The sequence below is a fragment of the Taurulus bubalis genome, assembly GCF_910589615.1.
Source record: "Taurulus bubalis genome assembly, chromosome: 10".
NCBI lineage: Eukaryota > Metazoa > Chordata > Actinopteri > Perciformes > Cottidae > Taurulus > Taurulus bubalis.
In genome coordinates, this window is record NC_136598.1 from 28,384,877 (window position 1) to 28,401,825 (window position 16,949).

Here is a 16,949-nt window from a genome sequence, read left to right on the forward strand (position 1 = left end):
ACTAGTTACTGACCACTGGTTACTGACCACTGGTTACTGACCACTGGTTACAGACCACTAGTTACTGACCACTAGTTACTGACCACTGGTTACTGACCACTGGTTACTGACCACTAGTTACTGGTTACTGGTTACTGATCACTGGTTACTGACCACTGGCTACTGACCACTGGTTACAGACCACTGGTTACAGACCACTGATTACTGGTTACTGACCACTGGTTACAGACCACTGGTTACAGACCACTGATCACTGGTTACTGACCACTGGCTACTGACCACTGGTTACAGACCACTGGTTACTGACCACTGGTTACTGACCACTAGTTACTGGTTACTGGTTACTGACCACTGGTTACTGACCACTGGTTACTGATCACTGGTTACTGACCACTAGTTACTGACCACTAGTTACTGACCACTGGTTACTGATCACTGGTTACTGATCACTTACTGATCAGTAATGCCAAAACATAAGAGACGACCTTTCAGAATAAAAGCTCACCTTCTTCGCAGCGTCATCCAGCGAGTTCTTCACCGCGGCTCCGTCCCATTTATCTATTTTCACGGGTTTCTCATCGATCCTCCACTGGAACACAGAGACAAACACTTCATAGGGATTGAGGATTATTACTATTGACTGTTCTCATCAGCAGCTAATCATCTTAAATAGCATGTTTCCTGGATGGAGGCTGGTGCAGCTGCTAGCAGTAGCTAAGCGTTAGCTTCGCCGGCTAACAGCAACGGCGGCTCTCAGAGAGCTGACAGTATAAATAAATAAAAGCCGGGTCTTTTCTTTCTATCTGACGGGAAACAATCAAACTTGAAGCCTCACTTTCTCCATTAGTCCGCTCTTTCCGTTCCTCGCAGCCGCCATCTTGTCTTCCGCTCCGAACACGGGCCTGTGACCTGGACGTATCTGATTGGCTCTCGCCGACGTCGGAAGGAACGCCCACCTGTGATATCGCACGTCATCGCGTCCGCGTGCCCGAGTGCGCGCGCTCTTTGGATTTGCTCGTCCACAAAACATTAAAAAAAACACTAAATGTTTATAAAAGGACATAAAAACATTGAAAAAAACAAATTTGATAAAACAAAAATATATTTAAAATGTGTTACTTTAAGTCACAGGCGGAAGAATCTCACTTACTTTCAACCATCTAACGCTATAATTCATAATATTACCGATGACTCCTATTCAAGTTGTGTTATTGACATTGGGCAGGTCTCCGCTGCCTTCAAAGTACACAGGAAGGCATATGACGTCATCTGTAGGCTACTTGTAGTTTACAGACCTCATTTGGGTTTATTCATGCGTTTATGAATATATATTCATGTAGAAATGTGTGTGTAGCTGCATCCTTTGATCTTTTTATGTTGTTGTTTTAAGGTGTTTTATGTTGTGAAGACCAAAATCAAATTGAAACACAAGTTTTTCTTCTAATATTTTGGTGACTTTAATCTCAGACTCTCAGAGTTCTTTGACCTTTGACCTTCATCCTGTTTGATCCAGAAGTTTCCGGTTAAATCAGATTTCATCAAACTGCTAAAACCTTCTTAAAGCTTTTGTTTACATGTTCATCCCCAACACACAGGTCTCTCCTGATGCACACCGCTCTGAGACTACACTACCCATGAGCCTCAGCGGCCACGGAGCAGAGTCCAGGATCCAACTAACGTTCAGACTGGAAGACCGTGAGCACAGAGCTGGACCAGTAACGTAGTGGGAGCAGGTACTGGGCCCCTGAAGACCCAGACCTCCAGGAAGCCCTGGAGACCCAGACCTCCAGGAACCTCCAGGAATCCCTGAGGACCCAGACCTCCAGGAACATTCAGGAATCCCTGAAGACCCTAGACCTCCAGGAACCTTCAGGAACCCCTGAAGACCCCAGACCTCCAGGAACCTTCAGGAACCCCTGAAGACCCAGACCTCCAGGAACCTTCAGGAACCCCTGAAGACCCCAGACCTCCAGGAACCTTCAGGAACCCCTGAAGACCCAGACCTCCAAGAACCCATGAAGACCCAGACCTCCAGGAACCTTCAGGAACCTCTGAAGACCCAGACCTCCAGGAACCCCTGAAGACCCCAGACCTCCAGGAACCCCTGAAGACCCCAGACCTCCAGGAACCCCTGAAGACCCAGACTTCCAGGAACCCCTGAAGACCCCAGACCTCCAGGAACCTTCATGAACCCCTGAAGACCTAGACCTCCAGGAACCCCTGAAGACCCCAGACCTCCAGGAACCTCCGAAGACCTAGACCTCCAGGAACCCATGAAGACCCAGACCTCCAGGAACCTCTGAAGACCCAGACCTCCAGGAACCCATGAAGACCCAGACCTCCAGGAACCTCTGAAGACCCAGACCTCCAGGAACCCATGAAGACCCAGACCTCCAGGAACCCATGAAGACCCAGACCTCCAGGAACCCATGAAGACCCAGACCTCCAGGAACCCATGAAGACCCAGACCTCCAGTTGACACAGCAACAGTTCCCTCTAGATCTTTGGTGGGTTTCGTCCGTTCGTCTCCAGACATGAATTCAGATTTCAGACCGCAGCCGACTTTCATTCAGTTTTTGGTGGTTTGCTGGTGAAAAGATCAAACACATGTTCAGTTCTTTCCCTCAACAGAAGATCAAACACATGTTCAGTTCTTTCCCTCAACAGAAGATCAAACACATGTTCAGTTCTTTCCCTCAACAGCGTTTTAAAAACTACAATTAAAGTTTCCCGTCGTGTAAAAACATTCAAACCTTTTGTCACTTTGCATATTTGAACCACCTCCCGTCCGTCTTTGAACCACCTCCCGTCCGTGGTTCAACAAGACCCCTCTCTCTCTAGTGCTTCTTGTTGATTCGTCGGGATCTCCTCAGGCCACGCCTCCTGCGCTGGTTCTGGTTGGACATCCAGGACCGCAGGAAGTACTTGGCGGGGCTCCCCTGGCGGTCGGCGGCGGTCTGGTTCTCCCGGTCGAACTGTCTCTGCAGCTTCAGGGCGACGACCCGGTCCCGGCGCTCCTGCTGGACCCGACGGACGTACCGCTCGTCGAAGGCCTCCTGGCCGGCCGACCGGCTCCTCTTCGGGTCCGGGTCCCGCTCCGAGTCCAGGTGTTTGGTCTTCTGCTCCCGCTTCTTGCCCCTCCTCGAGGTAGACCGGTTGCGGAGGAGGCCGCCGTCGGACTCCTTCCTCGGACTCTGCGAGTCCTTTGGCACTAACTTGCAGGACTGGAAACCGGAGTTCTTAGCGTACGGCGAGAACGACCGTTTTCGGCTAAAAAGCGATCCGCCGCCCCCGCCGGATTCGGGAGCGCCCGCCGTGGGCTCGAAGTCGGAGCTCCCTTTGAAAGCGGCCTCGCCGCCGTAGCGGATCGCGGGGACCCGGATCTTCACGGACTGCTTCTGGAAAGAGTCCGCGTCTCCAGCCGGAGGTTCGAACAGCAGCCTCCTCTTGTTGGCGACCCTCACGCCGTCCGGCGGGGACCGGCGGGCCTTGGCGTCCTCGCCGGTCTTGTCGTTGACGGGGCTCGTCAGCGTGGCCTTGGAGTTCACCTTGAGGCTCTGGCGGTCCAGTTCGATCTGCCTCCACTTCTGCAGGACGGCCGGACTGGCCTCGTAGCTGGTGGCCTTCTGCAGGCCGCGGGTCAGGTTCCTGGGCGTGGACTTCACCACGGCGGGCTCCAGCAGACGGCCGTCCGGCAGGCGTTTGGGCGGCGTGCACGGCGAGCATACGATGGGCTTGAAGTGGTTCAGTTCTTCGGAGATGCTGTCGTTGCTCTCGGGGCTGATGGAGCGCTCGGGCCGGGCGACGCCCGCGGGAGTCGACCCCGACGAGACGACGGGGCGCCAGGTGAGCCGGCGGTCGGCGGTGACGGGAGCCGAGACGGACCGGCTGTTCTCCGAGGAGAGGAGGATCCCTGCTGCGTAACTGTGACTGATGCCGACCTGGAGGACCAGAGAGGAAAAACAGACCGTCAGGTTCTATCATGCAGCCCATATGACACGACTCTGGTTGTATAGAAGTCTATTCTTCATGTGTTAAAGCTGCATTCTTTCTCCTGGCCACCAGGGGGTGACTCCTCTGGTTGTATAGAAGTATATATAAATGACTACTTCTCTCTTGATTTATTCCCTCAGTAAATATTGTAAACATGAGTATGCTTTAGAGCGAAAAAAAAAGTATAAATGTTTTGAGAGAAAAAAAGCCAGAATGTTGAGAAAAGAAAATTGGAATGTTGACAAAAAAATTGGAATGTTTTCAGAAAAATGTTGACAAAAAGAAGTTTGGATGCATAGTCAGAATGTTCATGGAAAGTAAGTTGGAATCTTTAGAAAAAGTTGTAACGCTGCAAAAAAGTTGTAAAGTTTTGAGAAAGAAAGTTTGCGTATTTACGGAAAGTAAGTTGGCATTTTTGGCGGGGGAAAAAGTCGGAATGTTGCAAAAACAGTCGAAATATTGAGGGAAAAGTTTGCATCTTTTGAGAAAATTGGGGGAATAAGGAACTTCCACAAACCACTACACACTTATTGGAGCCATTAAAAGTAAAAACTAGTTTTCCTTAACCAACCAGTCGGTTTAAAAGAAGAAGTTGAATGTCAGGAGAGTAAAAGTACCTTCTGAAGGAAGTATATATATATATATATATATATATATATATATATATATATATATATATATATCCAGGTGGTGTAACTTACTCGGTCGATGAGGGCCGGCTGGGTGACAACCTTCGTCTTCCCCCCTCGGTCCTCCACTGGCTCGCTGCAGCTCTGGCTCCTCTGAGCACCACTGAAGAAGAAGAACACAGTCAGCTGGTGTCCAATGACGTCACATGACACCATGACGTTGCATGACACCATGATGTCACATGACATGACGACGTCGTGTGTCGTGTCACATGACACCGTGACGACACGTCACACGACATCACGACGCCACATGACACAATGACGTACATGACACGACGACGTCACGTGACACGGCGACGTCACGTGACATGACGACGTCACGTGACATGACGACGTCACATGACACCACATGACGGCACATGTTACCACATGACACCATGACGTCACGTGACGCGACAACGTCACGTGACACGACAACGTCACCTGACACCACATGACACCACGTGACGTCACATGTTACGTGACATCACATGTCACGACGACGTCACGTGACACGGCGCCGTCAAGTGACACGGTGACGTCACGTGACACGACGGTCACATGACAGCATGACGTCACATGACACCTTGACGTCACATGACAGCACGACGTCAAATGACACCTTGACGTCACATGACAGCATGACAGCATGACGTCACATGACGTCACGTGACACGGCGACGTCACGTGACACGGCGCCATCACGTGACACAGCGTCGTCACGTGACACGGCAACGTCACGTGACACGGCGACGTCACGTGACACGACGGTCACATGACAGCATGACGTCAAATGACACCATGACGTCACATGACAGCATGACGTCACATGACACCATGACGTCACATGACACCATGACGTCACATGACGTCACATGACACCGTGACGTCACATGACATCATGACGTCACTTGACACCACGTGACGTCACATGTTACATGACATCACATGACACGGCGACGTCACGTGACACGACGGTCACATGACACCACGACGTCACATGACGTCACATGACACCATGACGTCACATGATACGATGACGTCACATGACAGCATGATGTCGCCGAGCTCACCTCGAGAGGCCGACGGAGCTTTTGGTTTTCCTGATGAAGGCCGAGATGTTCCTGATCCTCCTGCTGAACGGCTCCTCGTTCTCCGAGTCGGACAGAACCCCCTGAAGAACAAGGTATATATGTGTGTGTGTGTGTATATATATATATATATATATATATATATATATATATATATATATATATATATACACACACACACACATATATATATATATACACATACATACATATATATATATATAAAATGTACATAAAACACAGGTCTTACTGGCTCTTCATCATGTCGGACCGACTCGTCTTTACAGTTCCTCCTCTTCAGCTCGTCTCTCTCCTCGGACGCCACCTGAAACACAAACCCTGTCAGTCCCTGAACGCACCACACGCTGCTGTTCAGGGACAGCAGTAAACCGGACGCACCTTGTGTTTGCTGGCCGGTGCCGATAAAACGTCAACGCATTTTGGGACGAGAGCCGGAGAAACGAAGCACTCTGAGGAGACGGAAGAAAAAACAAACATAGACGTAGATCAACAATACAACACAAATATAAACTTATATGAACAATATAATAACTACTTTTCAGGGTGAATAAATAATAATGCTGACACCGTTGTGAAATAGAATACATATATAAAGTAGAAAACAACAAGGATTAAAGACAGGAGTACAAGTATAAAGTGTATAATAAGTAAGAAGAGTAATACTGAGTAATATATACGCAAGTAGTAGTATTGTAGTAGTAGTATTGTAGTGTAGTAATGGTGTAATACTGTAGTACTAGAGTAATACTGTAGTACTACAGCTCCTCTACAGACAACATGTCTGGACTTGTCCTCCAGCTCTTAATGAATCTGACCCATTAGAACCAGTTGGTTCTGAGGTCAGTTCTTACTGCGGGTCTCTCTCCTGTGGGCCCACTCAGCTGACTGCAGGTCAGTTCTTACTGCGGGTCTCTCTCCTGTGGGCCCACTCAGCTGATTGCAGGTCAGTTCTTACTGCGGGTCTCTCTCCTGTGGGCCCACTCAGCTGACTGCAGGTCAGTTCCTCCTGCAGGTTCATGACCTCCTGGTTAAACTTATATTAAAGTTACACTCTACGCGGTTGGCTAGTGAAACAAACACCCGGCGGGCTGCACTGCCACGGCGGGCTGTGCGCGGCCGCCTCCCCGGTTCCCACACCGACCTCTCCGGCTGTCGCGGTCCCTCCTGCCCGCCCCGCTGCCGCTCCTCTCGGGCTCGCTCCTCCTCCGCAGCCGCTCTCCGCTGCCGGGGCGTCTCAGGGCTTGTCTGCCGGGCGGGTGCGCGCAGGGCGGGCTGCCGCCGGGCTGTCTGCCCGCGCACCTCTTCGGCTCGTTCTCCGGCGGGCTGGACGCGGACCCGCGCCCCGCTACGGGCCCGTACCGGGGCTCTCCGCTGGCCGGTGTCCCGGGCCGTTCGGCGGACCCTGCGGTCGCCATCTTGCCTGGTTAGTCTTCTCGCTCTCAAAACAAACCCCGCCCTCCCCGCCGCCGAAATTGCGCGATCGCTGCGCAGATTGGATGCGCGCGCAGCCCGCCAACAGCGTAGCTGGAACGCGGCGGGAGCCGTCCTCTGACGTCAGACTCGGGTAAAGCTTCAAAATAAAACGCGTTTACTTTATTTCATTACGACCGTAACGAACTTAAAACATCTGCTATTAATGTATGGCACATGATATACGTATACATATAAATTTAAATATATGCATATTGCCTGTATATTATCTGTACATTGTGTCTCTGTCCAATTAACATATAACAAAATACATAAAACAAATACGAGGTACAATATTTTAACATCCCCAAACACATTAAATCATATTTATAAACGTATGTAATGAATACAAATTAACTTATGTTTTCATCGTTATAGGTTTTATTTCCGGATCCCAGGCGGCAGCAGAGTGGCGGGAACCGGAAGTACATCTTTTTAACCGTCGAGGAAGAAAGAAGAACAACAACAATGGCGGACAGCAATGACATGCGCCGCTAGAGGAAAGTCACGCAGGTGAAACACACCTGCAGACGAACAGGTTGAATATTTAAGCTGTGGTTTTAAACCGGAAACGATCAGTACGTCATGTGTTCACCTGTTAAGCTCACGCACTGTTTCAGGGGACGATTCATGGAGTAACACATGAGTGGTAACAGAGTCTTTAGTGTGAAACGCATTACAGTTGAACAAATAAGAAGAAGTGAGAATTTTTAAATGGAGTTAATATGATTTGGTATATTGTGTCTTTTTTTACCAGTTAGACTGTGCAGATAAGCAGTTAATTATATAATATTATACAATATTTAATCTATCAATTAAACTACTAAATAAGTGAAAATCCTGTTAAAGTACAAATGATGTTTACTAAATTAAAAGCCATTGAACCATTGAGATAAACCATACAAACATAGAACGATGATTCATAATGAATTAAAAACACATTTCTGTTAAATCCCTGAATAAAAACAAAGCCCTGGGCTGTCCTACATCTGGGTGAACCGGTTCAATGGGGGTCATGGTGGAGGTCTAGTCCACCGAGACCTGAAGCTCCTGCCACTAAAACCCCCTCAGGACCAAGAAACCACATTGACACGCTGCCTGATCCGCTGCTTTGCTTTGTGTGTTCATGCGGTCCTGGTCTAGGTCCTGGTCTAGGTCCTGCTTTAGGTCTGGGTCCTGGTCTAGGTCGTAGTCTGGGTCCTGCTCTAGGTCCTGGTCCAGGTCCTGATGCAGGGCGGCAGGCCCGTGGTGGAGGTGGTGCGTCTGGGCCTGGTCTCCTACCGGGAGGCTCTGCGGCTGCAGCAGGTCTACGTGGACCGGCATCGGTCCGGCCCAGCTCACGCCCTCCTGCTGTGCCAGCACCCGGCGGTCTACACCACGGGGATCCGGCAGCAGCCCTACCCGGGTCCACTGCTGGACCGGCTCCGCCTGCTGGGGGCCGACGTGCACCGCACCAACCGAGGAGGACTCATCACCTTCCACGGGCCGGGACAGCTGGTCTGCTACCCGGTGCTGCACCTGGGCAGCTTCAAGAAGGTGAGGGGCTCCACCCGCCCTGGGCTGGAGTTCAACGACCTGTGTCATAACCTGTGTCATAACATGTAATAACCTGTGTCATAACATGTGTCATAACATGTAATAACCTGTTTTCATAACATGTCATGACATGTGTATTAACATGTGTAATGACCTGTGTAATGACATGTATTGACGTGTAATAACATGTATCAATGTGTCATAACATGTAATAACATGTATGAACATGTAATGACATGTATTGACGTGTAATAACATGTATCAATGTGTAATAACATGTAATAACATGTATTAATGTGTACTAACATGTAATAACATGTATGAACATGTAATAACATGTACCAATGTGTAATAACATGTATGAACATGTATGAACATGTAATGACATGTATTGACGTGTAATAACATGTATTAATGTGTAATAACATGTATTAATGTGTACTAACATGTAATAACATGTATGAACATGTAATAACATGTGCCAATGTGTAATAACATGTATGAACATGTATGAACATGTAATGACATGTATTGACGTGTAATAACATGTATTAATGTGTACTAACGTGTGTTCTGCCCCCAGAGCGTGCGCTGGTACGTGTCTGAGCTGGAGGAGACCGTCATCTCCGTCTGCAGCAGGCTGGGTGTGGAGGCGTCCTCGTCTCCTCTCACCGGCGTCTGGGTCGCAGACAACAAGATCTGTGCCATCGGTACGACGCCGAACATCTTCACTCAGCGGTTCAACCGTTTGGTTCAATCCAGTGAATTCATCAATGTATTCCAACTTTGGGATGAGGTGAAATAGTTACAGTCCTGCTGAGGTGTAAAGTAAATAGGATCTGTGGTTTCATTTATTATGTCTCAATCTCTAGTTTCAGAGAGCGGGGTATGTATGTTTTAGAGCGGGTATGTTTTAGAGCGGGTATGCTGTAGAGCGGGTATGTTTTAGAGCGGGTATGCTGTAGAGCGGGTATGTTTTAGAGCGGGTATGTTTTAGAGCGGGTATGCTTTAGATCGGGGTATGTTTTAGATCGGGTATGTTTTAGAGCGGGTATGCTTTAGATCGGGGTATGTTTTAGATCGGGTATGCTGTAGAGCGGGTATGTTTTAGATCGGGTATGTTTTAGATCGGGTATGCTTTAGAGCGGGTATGCTTTAGAGCGGGGTATGCTTTAGATCCGGGTATGCTTTAGATCCGGGTATGCTTTAGAGCGGGTATGCTGTAGAGCGGGTATGCTGTAGATCGGGGTATGATTTAGAGCGGGTATGCTGTAGAGCGGGTATGCTTTAGATCCGGGTATGCTGTAGAGCGGGTATGCTGTAGAGCGGGTATGCTTTAGATCGGGGTTTGCTGTAAAGCGGGTATGCTGTAGAGCGGGTATGCTGTAGAGCGGGTATGCTTTAGAGCGGGTATGCTTTAGAGCGGGTATGCTTTAGATCGGGGTTTGCTGTAGAGCGGGTATGCTGTAGAGCGGGGTATGATTTAGAGCGGGTATGCTGTAGAGCGGGGTATGATTTAGAGCGGGTATGCTTTAGAGCGGGTATGCTTTAGAGCGGGTATGCTGTAGAGCGGGTATGCTGTAGAGCGGGGTATGATTTAGAGCGGGTATGCTTTAGAGCGGGTATGCTGTAGAGCGGGGTATGCTGTAGAGCGGGTATGCTGTAGAGCGGGGTATGATTTAGAGCGGGTATACTGTAGAGCGGGGTATGATTTAGAGCGGGTATGCTGTAGAGCGGGTATGCTTTAGAGCGGGTATGCTGTAGAGCGGGTATGCTGTAGAGCGGGGTATGCTGTAGAGCGGGGTATGATTTAGAGCGGGTATGCTTTAGAGCGGGTATGCTGTAGAGCGGGTATGCTGTAGAGCGGGTATGCTGTAGAGCGGGGTATGATTTAGAGCGGGTATGCTGTAGAGCGGGTATGCTGTAGAGCGGGGTATGCTTTAGAGCGGGTATGCTGTAGAGCGGGGTATGCTGTAGAGCGGGTATGCTGTAGAGCGGGGTATGCTGTAGAGCGGGTATGCTGTAGAGCGGGGTATGATTTAGAGCGGGTATGCTGTAGAGCGGGGTATGATTTAGAGCGGGTATGCTGTAGAGCGGGTATGCTTTAGAGCGGGTATGCTTTAGAGCGGGTATGCTGTAGAGCGGGTATGCTGTAGAGCGGGGTATGCTGTAGAGCGGGGTATGATTTAGAGCGGGTATGCTTTAGAGCGGGTATGCTTTTGAGCGGGGTATGCTGTAGAGCGGGTATGCTGTAGAGCGGGGTATGCTGTAGAGCGGGTATGCTGTAGAGCGGGTATGCTGTAGAGCGGGTATGATTTAGAGTGGGGTATGATTTAGAGCGGGTATGCTGTAGAGTGGGTATGCTGTAGAGCAGGGTTTGCTTTAGAGCGGGGTATGATTTAGAGCGGGTATGCTGTAGAGCGGGTATGCTGTAGAGCGGGGTTTGCTTTAGAGCGGGTATGCTTTAGAGCGGGTATGCTGTAGAGCGGGTATGCTGTAGAGCGGGGTTTGCTTTAGAGCGGGTATGCTGTAGAGCGGGTATGCTGTAGAGCGGGGTATGCTTTAGAGCGGGTATGCTGTAGAGCAGGGTATGCTTTAGAGCGGGGTATGCTTTAGAGCGGGTATGCTTTAGAGCGGGTATGCTGTAGAGCGGGTATGCTGTAGAGCGGGGTATGCTTTAGAGCGGGTATGCTGTAGAGCAGGGTATGCTTTAGAGCGGGTATGCTGTAGAGCGGGATTTGCTGTAGAGCGGGTATGCTGTAGAGCAAGGTATGCTTTAGAGCGGGTATGCTGTAGAGCGGGGTATGATTTAGAGCGGGTATGCTGTAGAGCGGGGTATGCTGTAGAGCGGGTATGCTGTAGAGCGGGGTATGATTTAGAGCGGGTATGCTGTAGAGCGTGTATGCTGTAGAGCGGGTATGCTGTAGAGCGGGGTATGATTTAGAGCGGGTATGCTGTAGAGCGTGTATGCTGTAGAGCGTGTATGCTGTAGAGCGGGGTATGATTTAGAGCGGGTATGCTGTAGAGCGGGTATGCTGTAGAGCGGGGTGTGCTGTAGAGCGGGTATGCTGTAGAGCGGGGTATGATTTAGAGCGGGTATGCTGTAGAGCGGGTATGCTGTAGAGCGGGTATGCTGTAGAGCGGGTATGCTGTAGAGCGGGGTATGCTTTAGAGCGGGTATGCTTTAGAGCGGGTATGCTTTAGATCGGGGTTTGCTGTAGAGCGGGTATGCTTTAGATCGGGGTATGCTGTAGAGCGGGTATGCTTTAGAGCGGGTATGCTGTAGAGCGGGTATGCTTTAGAGCGGGTATGCTTTAGAGCGGGTATGCTGTAGAGCGGGTATGCTTTAGATCGGGTATGCTTTAGAGCGGGTATGCTGTAGAGCGGGTATGCTTTAGATCGGGTATGCTTTAGATCGGGGTTTGCTGTAGAGCGGGTATGCTGTAGAGCGGGTATGCTTTAGAGCGGGTATGCTTTAGATCGGGTATGCTTTAGATCGGGGTTTGCTGTAGAGCGGGTATGCTTTAGAGCGGGTATGCTTTAGAGCGGGTATGCTTTAGAGCGGGTATGCTTTAGATCGGGGTTTGCTGTAGAGCGGGTATGCTTTAGATCGGGGTATGCTTTAGAGCGGGTATGCTGTAGAGCAGGGTATGCTTTAGAGCGGGTATGCTGTAGAGCGGGATTTGCTGTAGAGCGGGTATGCTGTAGAGCAAGGTATGCTTTAGAGCGGGTATGCTGTAGAGCGGGGTATGATTTAGAGCGGGTATGCTGTAGAGCGGGGTATGCTGTAGAGCGGGTATGCTGTAGAGCGGGGTATGATTTAGAGCGGGTATGCTGTAGAGCGTGTATGCTGTAGAGCGGGTATGCTGTAGAGCGGGGTATGATTTAGAGCGGGTATGCTGTAGAGCGTGTATGCTGTAGAGCGTGTATGCTGTAGAGCGGGGTATGATTTAGAGCGGGTATGCTGTAGAGCGGGTATGCTGTAGAGCGGGGTGTGCTGTAGAGCGGGTATGCTGTAGAGCGGGGTATGATTTAGAGCGGGTATGCTGTAGAGCGGGTATGCTGTAGAGCGGGTATGCTGTAGAGCGGGTATGCTGTAGAGCGGGGTATGCTTTAGAGCGGGTATGCTTTAGAGCGGGTATGCTTTAGATCGGGGTTTGCTGTAGAGCGGGTATGCTTTAGATCGGGGTATGCTGTAGAGCGGGTATGCTTTAGAGCGGGTATGCTGTAGAGCGGGTATGCTTTAGAGCGGGTATGCTTTAGAGCGGGTATGCTGTAGAGCGGGTATGCTTTAGATCGGGTATGCTTTAGAGCGGGTATGCTGTAGAGCGGGTATGCTTTAGATCGGGTATGCTTTAGATCGGGGTTTGCTGTAGAGCGGGTATGCTTTAGAGCGGGTATGCTTTAGATCGGGGTTTGCTGTAGAGCGGGTATGCTTTAGATCGGGGTATGCTGTAGAGCGGGTATGCTTTAGAGCGGGTATGCTTTAGAGCGGGTATGCTGTAGAGCGGGTATGCTTTAGATCGGGTATGCTTTAGAGCGGGTATGCTGTAGAGCGGGTATGCTTTAGATCGGGTATGCTTTAGATCGGGGTTTGCTGTAGAGCGGGTATGCTTTAGAGCGGGTATGCTTTAGATCGGGGTTTGCTGTAGAGCGGGTATGCTTTAGATCGGGTATGCTGTAGAGCGGGTATGCTTTAGAGCGGGTATGCTGTAGAGCGGGTATGCTTTAGATCGGGTATGCTTTAGAGCGGGTATGCTGTAGAGCGGGTATGCTTTAGAGCGGGTATGCTTTAGAGCGGGTATGCTGTAGAGCGGGTATGCTTTAGAGCGGGTATGCTTTAGAGCGGGTATGCTTTAGAGCGGGTATGCTGTAGAGCGGGTATGCTTTAGAGCGGGTATGCTGTAGAGCGGGTATGCTTTAGAGCGGGTATGCTTTAGAGCGGGTATGCTGTAGAGCGGGTATGCTTTAGAGCGGGTATGCTTTAGAGCGGGTATGCTGTAGAGCGGGTATGCTTTAGAGCGGGTATGCTTTAGATCCGGGTATGCTGTAGAGCGGGGTATGATTTAGATCGGGGTTTGCTGTAGAGCGGGGTTTGATTTAGAGCGGGTATGCTGTAGAGCGGGGTATGATTTAGAGCGGGTATGCTTTAGAGCGGGTATGCTGTAGAGCGGGTATGCTGTAGAGCGGGTATGCTGTAGAGCGGGGTATGATTTAGAGCGGGTATGCTGTAGAGCGGGGTATGATTTAGAGCGGGTATGCTGTAGAGCGGGTATGCTGTAGAGCGGGTATGCTGTAGAGCGGGGTATGATTTAGAGCGGGTATGCTGTAGAGCGGGTATGCTGTAGAGCGGGTATGCTGTAGAGCGGGTATGCTGTAGAGCGGGGTATGCTGTAGAGCGGGTATGCTTTAGAGCGGGTATGCTGTAGAGCGGGTATGCTTTTGAGCGGGGTATGATTTAGAGCGGGTATGCTTTAGAGCGGGTATGCTTTTGAGCGGGGTATGCTTTAGAGCGGGTATGCTGTAGAGCGGGTATGCTGTAGAGCGGGGTATGCTGTAGAGCGGGTATGCTGTAGAGCGGGGTATGCTTTAGAGCGGGTATGCTGTAGAGCGGGTATGCTGTAGAGCGGGGTATGCTGTAGAGCGGGTATGCTTTAGAGCGGGTATGCTTTAGAGCGGGTATGCTGTAGAGCGGGTATGCTGTAGAGCGGGGTTTGCTTTAGAGCGGGTATGCTTTAGAGCGGGTATGCTGTAGAGCGGGTATGCTGTAGAGCGGGTATGCTTTAGAGCGGGTATGCTGTAGAGCGGGTATGCTTTAGAGCGGGTATGCTGTAGAGCGGGTATGCTGTAGAGCGGGTATGCTGTAGAGCGGGGTGTGCTTATGCTTTAGAGCGGGAAAAAAAGAAAGTCTGAATGTTCTGAGAGAAAGTTGAACATTAGAAGGTAGACATGAATCTGTTCACAAACCCCTTCAGTCAGCAGAAATGTATTCCACGTCATGAATGCTTCCATTATTTTGTCCCAGATCCTGTTAAATAATTATTACCAGGTAACCGTGGTAACTTGAGGTCGGTAGAAGTAATATAAAGCTGAACTTCCTGCAGGTGGAGGGTTCAAGTCCTTTTCCTGAAACCTCTCGCTGTCTTTCAGGAATCCACTGCGGCCGCTACGTCACGTCTCACGGCCTGGCTCTGAACTGCAACACCGACATGTCGTGGTTCGACCACGTCGTGCCCTGCGGCATTGTGGGTAAAGGGGTGACGTCGCTGAGCGCCGAGCTGCAGAGGGACGTCGGCGTGGAGGAGGCCGTCCCTCACCTGCTGGACGCCTTCCGGGATCGGTTCAACTGCCGCCTGACGGACGGCGGAGGATCGTCGGCGTAGAAACGGGCTTCAGAGTCGACGTTGTCACGTCTGCCTCATGCACTCGATCATCCTGGAACCCTTTGAAGTTTACAACCTGAGTTCATAGCTTTAAAGGTCTTTCCTTCCTACTCATTAAAATCCTCTGAATTGTACCAAAACTCACTGAACACCTCATTGTGTTACGCCAGGGCTGGTTACATGGAGTCTCAACATGCAGACTGTTCTCAACACGCAGACTGTTCTCAAGACGCAGACTGTTCTCAACACGCAGACTGTTCTCAACACGCAGACTGTTCTCATGCAGACTGTTCTCAAGACGCAGACTGTTCTCAACACGCAGACTGTTCTCAACACGCAGACTGTTCTCATGCAGACTGTTCTCAAGACGCAGACTGTTCTCAACACGCAGACTGTTCTCAAGACGCAGACTGTTCTCATGCAGACTGTTCTCAAGACGCAGACTGTTCTCATGCAGACTGTTCTCAACACGCAGACTGTTCTCATGCAGACTGTTCTCAAGACGCAGACTGTTCTCAAGACGCAGACTGTTCTCAACACGCAGACTGTTCTCAAGACGCAGACTGTTCTCAACACGCAGACTGTTCTCATGCAGACTGTTCTCAACACGCAGACTGTTCTCAAGACGCAGACTGTTCTCAACACGCAGACTGTTCTCAACACGCAGACTGTTCTCATGCAGACTGTTCTCAAGACGCAGACTGTTCTCATGCAGACTGTTCTCAACACACAGACTGTTCTCAAGACGCAGACTGTTCTCAAGACGCAGACTGTTCTCAACATGCAGACTGTCCTCAACACGCAGACTGTTCTCAACACGCAGACTGTTCTCAACATGCAGACTGTCCTCAACACGCAGACTGTTCTCAACACGCAGACTGTTCTCATGCAGACTGTTCTCAACATGCAGACTGTTCTCAACATGCAGACTGTTCTCATGCAGACTGTTCTCAACATGCAGACTGTTCTCAACACGCAGACTGTTCTCAACATGCAGACTGTTCTCATGCAGACTTCTCAATACGCAAACTGTTCTCATGCAGCCTGTTCTCAACACGCAGACTGTTCTCAACACGCAGACTGTTCTCAACATGCAGACTGTTCTCAAAATGCAGACTGTTCTCATGCAGACTTCTCAATACGCAAACTGTTCTCATGCAGCCTGTTCTCAACACGCAGACTGTTCTCAATATGCAGACTGTTCACATGCAGACTGTTCTCAACACGCAGACTGTTCTCAACACGCAGACTGTTCTCAACATGCAGACTGTTCTCAACACGCAGACTGTTCTCAACATGCAGACTGTTCTCAACACGCAGACTGTTCTCAACACGCAGACTGTTCTCAACATGCAGACTGTTCTCATGCAGACTGTTCTTAACATGTAGACTGTTCTCATGCATACTGTTCTCAACACGCAGACCGTTCTCATGCAGACTGTTCTCAACATGTAGACTGTTCTCATGCAGACTGTTCTCAACATGCAGACTGTTCTCAACACGCAGACTGTTCTCATGCAGACTGTTCTCAACATGTAGACTGTTCTCATGCAGACTGTTCTCATTATGCAGCTCGTTCTCATGCAGACTGATCTCAACATGCAGACTGTTCTCATGCAGACTGTTCTAATGCAGACTGTTCTCAATTTGCAGACTGTTCTCATGCAGACTGTTCTCAATTTGCAGACTGTTCTCATGCAGACTGTTCTCAACATGTCGACTGTTCTCAACATGCAGACTGTTTTCAACACACAGACTGTTTTCATGCAGACTGTTCTCAATAC

At 49.9% G+C, this 16,949-nt stretch overlaps 3 protein-coding genes across 6 annotated transcripts in view; 1 reads left to right on the top strand and 2 right to left on the bottom strand.

Moving 5' to 3' along the window:
* Positions 1–1,031, bottom strand: part of spcs2 (signal peptidase complex subunit 2) — a 4,263-nt gene extending 3,232 nt beyond the window's left edge. The window contains exons 1-2 of one of the 2 annotated variants that reach the window (XM_079225510.1): positions 836–1,018; positions 506–589 (exon numbers count right to left, since the gene is read on the bottom strand). In XM_079225510.1, coding sequence (XP_079081636.1) covers positions 506–589; positions 836–877 — 126 coding nt within the window. In that variant the 5' untranslated portion in view covers positions 878–1,018. Of the gene's footprint in view, positions 1–505; positions 590–835 lie in introns of both variants that reach the window. The other variant, XM_079225511.1, reaches the window with a different exon arrangement.
* Positions 1,032–1,446: 415 nt separating this feature from the next.
* rnf169 (ring finger protein 169) lies at positions 1,447–7,191 on the bottom strand (the record flags this gene model as incomplete). The annotated part of the gene is made up of 6 exons (XM_079224965.1): positions 1,447–3,941; positions 4,695–4,785; positions 5,738–5,838; positions 6,006–6,080; positions 6,155–6,225; positions 6,918–7,191. The coding sequence occupies 6 exons, from the start codon at positions 7,189–7,191 to the stop codon at positions 2,838–2,840; spliced, it is 1,716 nt and encodes a 571-aa protein (XP_079081091.1). The 3' UTR covers positions 1,447–2,837.
* A 501-nt stretch (positions 7,192–7,692) lies between these two features.
* On the top strand, positions 7,693–15,294 carry lipt2 (lipoyl(octanoyl) transferase 2). 3 transcript variants are annotated; one of them, XM_079225445.1, is made up of 4 exons: positions 7,693–7,759; positions 8,390–8,782; positions 9,366–9,492; positions 14,933–15,294. In XM_079225445.1, the coding sequence occupies exons 2-4, from the start codon at positions 8,474–8,476 to the stop codon at positions 15,163–15,165; spliced, it is 669 nt and encodes a 222-aa protein (XP_079081571.1). In that variant the 5' UTR covers positions 7,693–7,759; positions 8,390–8,473; the 3' UTR covers positions 15,166–15,294. The 3 variants fall into 3 exon arrangements, with proteins under 3 accessions (XP_079081571.1, XP_079081572.1, XP_079081573.1); XM_079225446.1 differs by having other exon boundaries at positions 7,700–7,784; XM_079225447.1 differs by lacking the exon at positions 7,693–7,759 and adding an exon at positions 7,826–7,946.
* The last annotated feature ends 1,655 nt before the right edge of the window (positions 15,295–16,949 follow it).